Genomic DNA, 8757 nt, shown 5'->3' on the forward strand with positions numbered 1-8757 from the left:
TGTGTGCTGACTTCCAAGTGAGCAGTTTGCTTGGCAGCCAGACGGCAAATAAAACTTTTCCTGTTACCTGGTACCAGAGAGTAGCTTTGGGTTGAACAGATCCAGTGCATGCTGCCAGACAGGCTTACTGGATCAAAGCAGCTTCTTAGAGAAACTTAAAAGTTTCTTTCCACACAGTTTGGCCATAGCTTTACATGTCAGGTAAGGCACAGTTAGAACAAATGAACCTCAGGATGTTTTTTTAATTGTCTGAAAAATAACTTGCCTCAAGCTTCATGTGGATTGATTTCTCCTCTCCTTCCAGGCCTCAATATTGGTCCTGTTGTAGCTGGGGTGATAGGAGCACGCAAACCCCAGTACGACATATGGGGCAACACAGTGAATGTAGCCAGCCGAATGGACAGTACAGGTGTGCCTGACAGGATCCAGGTAAGACATTCACTGGATAACTTACATCGCCAGTCCTGTGTCACTTACTGGTTTTAAAACTTGATTCGAACTGGAATTTTGGTTTCATTTTATTCCTTTATGCCATACTTGAAGTACATACATAGTACTGAAAGAAAAGCAAGCTGAGGAATGCCAGCGCTACCATCATGTTTTGCCTTTTAATCTTGACCAACTTTGCAACCTTTAGTCAAAAACTTGCAGGTTAGTTCTGGGTGGAAGTGTTGAACTGAGTTTCCTTCCCCACATGCCTCATTGGCCCTATGAGCACAGTCCTATTGTGATGCTTACTCACTCATGCTGCTGCCTTTGCTGTTTGGCTATGTGCAGCTGTAGGTTGTTTTATCTTCCAAAGGCTTGACTCAGATCTGTGTTTCTGTAATTCATTTCTCTGCTCATAATCTCCTATGTGTTGTAAGGCTAGCAAGGATCCAAGGCATCAGTGGGATGGGGCTATGTAACTAGAGAATGGTAACTAGGATGGTTTCAGGAATTAATGGAAACTGTCTTGTCATCAAACATCTCCTTGGCCTTCAGACAGTGACCTTTCCAGTGATTCAACTGCACTGTCCTGTGCTGGCTAAGCCAACGTCCACAGTAACAAATTGTCAGTCCTTGGGAAAGTACTGAAGGGACATAAAAATAGTTAAACTGTTGTAAAACCTAAGAGAGGAAGCCACGCTGTTTCTTTCCAATTAAGCTGTCAGTTAACTGGATCAATATTTATCCAACACTCTTCAAACTAACTTTCCTATGAGATGGTCTGTGACCGATTTTTCATTCCGGTTAAGCAAATCAGCACAGCAATGTTACAGCCACAGAAAGCCAGAAATGGGAATATTTAAAGCCACCTGAAAAGGCGTGAGAAAATACATTGTAATAAGTAAATATCTCAGGAAATCTGGTCTTCAAAATTCTGTTTTGCGGCAGCACAAGTGATTATTTTTCAGTGGCATCTGCAGAGAGAATCCGGATGCTGCTACATTATCCCATTTGTTCAGTCTTTCTCATTGCCCGCCCCCTCCTCCTTCATAAAAACATCTCTGAATGACCCCTTCTAAACTGTACATCCACTGTATAATTTCTAAGTAATTTTTTTGATGATTTTTAATATATGTTTACCCTGTTTTCCTACTACCCCTCCGGTGATACAACGATTGCATCTGAGTAGACTGAACTGCCAGGTGTGTTTTTAAAAACGTGACTCATGTTTCTTTTTATCCTGTGACTGTCTCAAAAAATGCATTCCTCCCCCCTCTACCTCCCCAGCTGTGTACCATGTGTGCCTTCTGTGGTTTCTGTTTCCAAAGATTGCGTTTGTTCTGCAGCTTGTGCCAACCTTTTAGTTAGTGATTGATCTGGAAAAGTCTACTGACTTACTTAGACACAAAATAGTTGATCCTACTTTAATTTTGTGCACAGATTACTCCAAAAGCAAATGAAAACACTGTGTGGAAGGCATGACAAGCATCTGCTTACTCTTGTTTATTCTGCAGGTAACCACAGACATGTACCAGGTTTTAGTAGCCAACAACTATCAGCTGGAATATCGAGGGGTTATTAAGGTCAAAGGCAAAGGAGAAATGACCACCTACTTTCTAAATGAAGGGCCTCCAATTAGTTAGCATTGATTGCAGCATCACTCAAAGATGGAATTTGCATTACGTGAGATTGTGAATTGGAGAAGAATCACTTTTTGGCAGTGAAGCTGAAAATGCACCACAGTTGAAATTTCACACCATGACTCTAGAGCTGATATCAGCAAACTCTTTGGCCACCCATCACAAAAGGCAATTGAAAAAATCCACCTTGGAGTTGCTCCTGGCTGAGTGCTAAGTCGACCAAAGATGTGTACTACAGAATTCACAGATAAGACATGAATTTGGAGTTTTTTAAAAAGGCTGCTACCACAGAATGATCTAAGAAGCTATTTAAGTATTTATTGATGCAACACAACATTTACTTGGTTGAAGGAATGTATGATTCACTACAAAGCATTATTTTGGAATGGATTTGCACTCCCATAATGTTTCCATCCCATACTGCCAGCTATTTGAAGTGTACCACTGTGCTTTTATTAGCTGTTTTGAATGGCTTTCAAAATTGACACCCACTGTTGCAGCACACAAGAAGGCCTTTTAGAAGGGCATCAGTAATGGTTTAGTGTGAAAAGACATCCTAGCCCTGGCCCCCTCTTTTCCCTTCTTTTACATGGCTAATGTAAAATGGGCCTGGCACATCTGATGAAGGGGAAGATCAAGATAAAGAGTGATGGCTCCACAACCATATTTATTAAAAAGTCTTCTGTGCTCTTCTTTGGTATTTATCAGTTTACATGGGAAAGACTAGATGTAAACAAGAGACACTTTGTGGGGGGAACTCCCCTGAAATTTGTTGTGGGTTTTTTTGTATTTTTTATTTTGTAATATTGAAAACATGGAGATCTAACAGATATACCAAATTCTATATTTTGTAAATTAAATATAAATGAGCAGGCAGGCTGCCCACACCAAGGTGTGGTGGGAGGTGTATATAACCTGTAGACTTTTGTGTAATTTTTTTCTGCATAATACTCAACACAGACTTGGCAGTTTTCAGATTTTCACTATACGATCAACCAACAACAAACAGGTGAGTTTCCAGGCTGAATCAGATGCATTTTAAAATGAAAATCCAGAAAATTCTACAACCCCAAAGAAGAGGAAAAACCCAAATGTGGTAGTCACACAGTTGTTCCATGCAGCATTCAAGCGGAAGGTGGCATCTTAACAAATGGAAACAGGACCTTTCAGTTTTAGCTACTGAGGCGGTATCATGTGATACATGTCAGAAAGAGCTCTAAGCAGATCTTCTAACTAATGCTAACGTGAGCTCTCGTAAGAAGACAAAAAAAATAGCTCATGTGAACTTTTTGTTTAAAAAAAAAAATGATTTTTCATAGATGGTCTTAATAGGATCCTGCTGATATGAGAGTTGTCTGATATTGTAACTGCCATTTGACATAACAAGGAACTACGTCCTGCAGCATCAAGTTGACTTTCCTGTAGTAGGCACTTACTTAAACTGAGTCACAGATTTTCAATTTTCAGGAATTAGGTGATCTTCAAAAAACGTTATGATGGCAAATGTATATATATATATGAGGTGGTCAACCTTAAAATGCAGTGCCATTGATATTGTATTGGACATCTTTATCACTAGTGGGGGCTTTATGAATGGTTCACTGTTATCATTTATGTACCTTTTTTAACTATTAAAGAAAAATCCCTTGATATTTTATTAAAAAAAAAAAGAATTTTAAAAAATGCTATATTTTTTATATTCTATGAGGGGAGAGTTTTGATATTGAATTTGGCTAGCACTAAAAATGACTCCAATCTTTTGACATTTAATAAAGTTCTTTTCCACTCTTCTCAGGGCAGAATTACTGTAGTACTAACAGCTTAACGATTGCACTATGGTGGTGGTGATTTATTTTTTCCTACTCAACAAGAATAAGTGAAAATCCATGGGCCTGTCTTAATTAATTTGCTATATTGCTGAGCATAACCCAAGCATTAAGCCATTTAAACCTGAGCTTAAATGGCACCGCCCCTTTCCTTCTCCCTTCCACTAGGAAACATCTCTGAAAAGTATAGTATATTGACTTCTGTAAAACTGCCAAGTCTGCCCTTGTACTATACTTTTGCTCCTTTACATCTTCCCTGGTTTGCAAAATACTTCCGTTGCACCACGCTGTTATACCTTTCTTCCCCCCTCCACCTTCCATCCCTTTTGCCCCCTCACCCAGATTCATTACCTTCATGCCATACACCTGGTTTTAGGTTTGCTTTCTGCGTTACGAAAGTCTGCGGTCTTCTTAACTTTTGATTCATCTTATGAAGTTGTGTTGTCAATGAAATTTCAAGTCCCCCGTATCTCTAGCTGTGATTGTTGACAGTGTGTCATGATCATTTCAAGGGGTATTCACACACTCTTTACTCTGGATCTTGCAAAAATGGATACAGTTATGATTTCCCATGGAAATTGAAATCTATTTAAGTAATTTAACTATATTAAACACTGTTTCACTGGTAAAGCGTCTCTGTTTTATTTTAGCTGCATCTGGCTAGTGAAGAGATCATATGGAAGCTGTGTAGGAGATACTGAATCTGCAAACAGAAACATCCCTTTCTTGACCAGCATCGATGCACGGCTGTTTGGCCACACTGGTGCTACACAGTACCCAGTACAGAGAGCAGCAATGGCTTGGCTGCACCCTAAACACCCCTGGGTCCCTCCTGTGCACCCACTTCCCCTGAAAGGGTAGCCTCAGCAGACCTGACAAGGCCTCATGGCACTGTGGGTAACCATTCTGGTATGACTGAACAGCTTAAATTATTCTGTGTCTGTGTCCTATCTATCTAAAAAAAAAATAAAAATTGTGTGTTGTTTTTTAAGTACATCACCTTTGCCAAAAAATTCCCCACGTACCTCAGTACTTGTCCTCTCAAGGACACCTGGAAGCTGGCAGCTGTGCTTGCCACGCAACATTTCCAGTCTTTACAGGTAAAAGTAAATGCTACACATAATGCTACCTATTAAGAGAAGCCTGAAGTATAACTGAGAAACAATAAGCTGCAGCTGTCAACTGACTTTTTTGGCTGAGGAGACTTTACACAGGCAACTAAGAAGCAAATGACTTACAAGCTCTTATCTGTTAGGAGGGGCTTTATAAGTAAGCGTCCTGAGAAAATAGCTGCATTAACAAAAACCCATGAAATACTTCAGGTATCAGGTTAAGAAAGATGGTGAAGAACTATTTAATACTTTATATATTATCTCACATAATCATGCAATTTAGGACATTATCTGATATAAGCAATTTTTGAAACTATCTGCAGATGGGTACTACCAGGGGAAGGAAGCCAGAAGCCCCCAGTGCTCTGCCCTCCCATGTAAATTGCTGCACACACTGATTGGCTGAACTATTTTCCCTAAATGCATCTTTTTCCTGTCCAGAAAGCATTTTGGTGAATTTTAAGGTGTTCTGCTACTTCTCTCCAACACAAAGCTGCCTGCTTCAAGTATCTGCCTGCACATAATAAAATGACACATTTTGGACGCACCAGGTTTCTTACACGTGTCCCCTGCACTGCCAACATCCCAGGCCTTGCTGTCTGTACTTTACACAATACACATGGACACCAACATCTGGCCAAAACTATGCCCAGGGGCAAGTATTCTCATTCTGTTAACCTTTTTGACTGCTCCTCAGGGCACCATCACTTCGAGTTTGAAGTTTGGGAGAGAAAGGTTGGGATGCAGCCTGAAAAAAGGCAGATAAGCTGTTTTAAGCTGAAAAACCTCAGATCCCATTCTCTTGATCCATTTGGTCCCAGGATTTTCAACTGAAGAAGCCAGAGCACCTGGGCGGGCTGGGGCAGGACTGAGAACACTGAATTTCAGATGGGATGGGAGATGGCAGCAGCACTGTTTTCCTGCCATGTGACAGCCAGGCAGCTGGTTTATCTAGCAATGTTCTATTTTCCAATTTCTGCCCCCGAGCACCCCGTGGTCCCCACCCCCCCTGCTCTGCCCTGGCATCTGGCTTGCAGCAATGGCAACAAGGCTGCGCTGTTGGTGCCAGCCCCATTCCCCTCAGCTCCCACTGAAAGCCAGTGCCAAGAAGAGCAGGTAAGGAGGTGGTGGGTGCTAGGTGGGAATTACAGCAGCAGTGCAGCACGGTGAGAACCCAGTGTTGACAAGCTCAGAGGCAATGCTGGCACAGCACAGGTGCCATCTGAATAAAAAGCTCCACAGGAGAACAGCCAGAGCGAGCGAGCTTCCCCTGTAAGCAGCTGGGCTCACAGACCTTTTCTTTAAACACAGAATTTCACATGCAAATAACTACTGGAACAGAGTTCTGCGGCTTTGGCCCAGCTACCATGGCTGCAGAACAGTGCTGCAGGCTCAGGCTGAGAGACACAAAACCCCTTCCATTGCAGAGGAAGGGGAGAGTATGTCTCAGCCTAAGGGCAGCCACTCCGTCAAAGTAACTGATGATACACAAACCATCAAATCCAACTACAGATGATAAGCAAAAAATAATCACCCCAGGCTGTGTGTGCCATCATCTAATGCCCACCACCCTCCCCAGCAGCACAGCAGTTAATGGTGCAGCAACACAGGACCCTACCATACATGCTGCTGCTGCTCCTAGCCACAAGGCTGGCCTCAAAAGCCTCCAGAGGAGGCCTCCACACCTAATGGCAAATCCCTTCTTGCATGCTGCAGCCCATGTTCCAGCAGGAGCCACAAAGGCCAAAGCTGGCATTGTGAACCTTGAGCTCACAACAACCTTGTTTTGGTCACACAACCCTGAGTTCACAACAACCAAAGCCCAGACAAAGCCATTATCAGCAACCCTGCTGTGCCATCAAGAGCAATAGTTTCCACTCCTGCCTTTACTGAGAGGCTAAGAGCAAGAGTCTCCTGCTCTCACCACTCAGGTATGGTTGGAGCTCTCCTGGCCTTCAAGTAACTGTGCTATTCAGTCTGAAATGAAATACAGGCTAATGGACATCCTACCTTTCCTTTTCAGCTGCTCAGTAAGAGACACAGCACAGCATCCCAGCCATGCCTGGGGCGCAGGGAGAGAACACCAGGAGGGCCATGGAGTGTCATCCTGTTACTACACACCTCTTGCTAGGAAACAGGGCTCACCTCAGGTTGCCTGCAGAACTAGAAAGATATAGTTTGTGTCCTGAAAGGGCAGGTGGAAAACATATTAGAGCTGGCTCTGGAATTATTTAATGTCATGTCTGATATTGAAAGCAGGCACAACAATGCCTCCAACTAGGTGAGCACAGAAACACCCAGCTGATAATGTCCTTCTCCCTTGCCCTCTCTTCTCATGGTATTTCCAGAGCAGCTTCAGTACAAGAGATGGAGCACATGCTCATTTGCTCTCAAGCTTTGTGTGGTGCTTGACAACTGGGGCATGTTCTCAAGCTCTGCTCAGCATACAGGTTAGCAGGCTAATCCTACAGCGTCACTCATTTTCCTGACGCAAGCTGAGCAGGACGCCCAGGTCGGAGCTGCGCATGCCATATCAGAGCCAGGTAGCTGCATAGCATCTATGCAGCCCTGCTAAGCATACCTTAAAACCTTCTGAACGGGCACTCGCCATCTACCTGTCTCAGGAGGCTTTGCCTCTGAGGAAGAAAGGTTATCTGGGAAAACAAAGACTCCATAAATGCTCTAAGTCAGACCAACTTTTTGATAGCTCTGTGAAGTCAGGATAGCAAATGTGGGTGTAGCAACTGTCAAAAGTGCTCCATCAAATTTATTAGCAAACAATTTGATCAATAAAACAAATGAACCACGATTTTGTTAAGTGAAAGCAGCTGGTTACAGACACTGTGAGACGATCTGACCTTACCAAAATGAACAGTACCTGGAATATCAGACCAGCTCTGACTGGAACTGCACACACAGCGGGATGCTCCAGGGTTCCTCTGACCCCTGTTGAGAGATCAGCTGGACTCTCATTAATGCAGGGCTGCGACTGCCATTGAAGCAGGCCCCCTGCTGCTAACCTTCTCACCACTTACCTCCCATCAGGGAAAACGCCTCCTGTAAGACATCCCTTTATATTAACAACATTCAGAATGCATGGATTTCTGGAAGCCGTAACACGTATCTAGAATGCTACTTATTCTGACAAAAAGCTGATTCAAAATAGCATGTGTTTAGTCTTTGCAAATGTTAATGGGCTGCTTTTTTTCAATACAAGCCATGAAAGCAAGAAACAGTCATACCATAGCAGTTGCAGTGGAAATGGGGAATGAAAGGGAAGAGGCTGAAAGGTAATATCCCTAAACAGATGTTCCTCAGTCCTTTGATAAAGAGACTATCATTATATTAAAGAATCCACAGTGAATGTTAAGTAATCACAACGTCTGTAAAGGAAACCATCATCACCAAGTTCTCAGCTAGCTTTGATACAGCTAAAAATCAATCCAAGTAACACACATATACATTCCGTTTTAGAAGGCTGTATTCTTTTCTACACCTCACTCCTCACCTCTCCTTCTCTCTTCTTATATATCTTATACATGTGCGTCAGTATTCCATGAAGCAGTGTGAAAAGAAAGGGGTCTACACATTTTCGCGGGTCTGACAAGTTATTTCCTAGCAAAATCTGACAATTCACAAACAAGACTAGTTCTTTTCCACAGATATTAGCCCAGACATGGAATACAAAAGAGCAGACCACTATGAAAAATCTCAGATATTAAATAAAAACACACAAAGAAGAATGTGATG

The 8757-nt window shown here is 42.5% G+C and overlaps 1 protein-coding gene across 1 annotated transcript in view; it reads left to right on the forward strand.

Moving 5' to 3' along the window:
* Positions 1-2072, forward strand: part of LOC104413857 (adenylate cyclase type 5-like) — a gene marked incomplete at its 5' end in the record, with an annotated part of 214124 nt that extends 212052 nt beyond the window's left edge. Inside the window, 2 exon segments of the mRNA XM_010024968.1 lie at positions 305-429; positions 1944-2072. Coding sequence (XP_010023270.1) covers positions 305-429; positions 1944-2072 — 254 coding nt within the window.
* Between the last annotated feature and the right edge of the window lie 6685 nt (positions 2073-8757).

This window comes from Nestor notabilis, unplaced genomic scaffold (assembly GCF_000696875.1).
Source record: "Nestor notabilis isolate BGI_N333 unplaced genomic scaffold, ASM69687v1 scaffold15392, whole genome shotgun sequence".
Taxonomy (NCBI): domain Eukaryota; kingdom Metazoa; phylum Chordata; class Aves; order Psittaciformes; family Psittacidae; genus Nestor; species Nestor notabilis.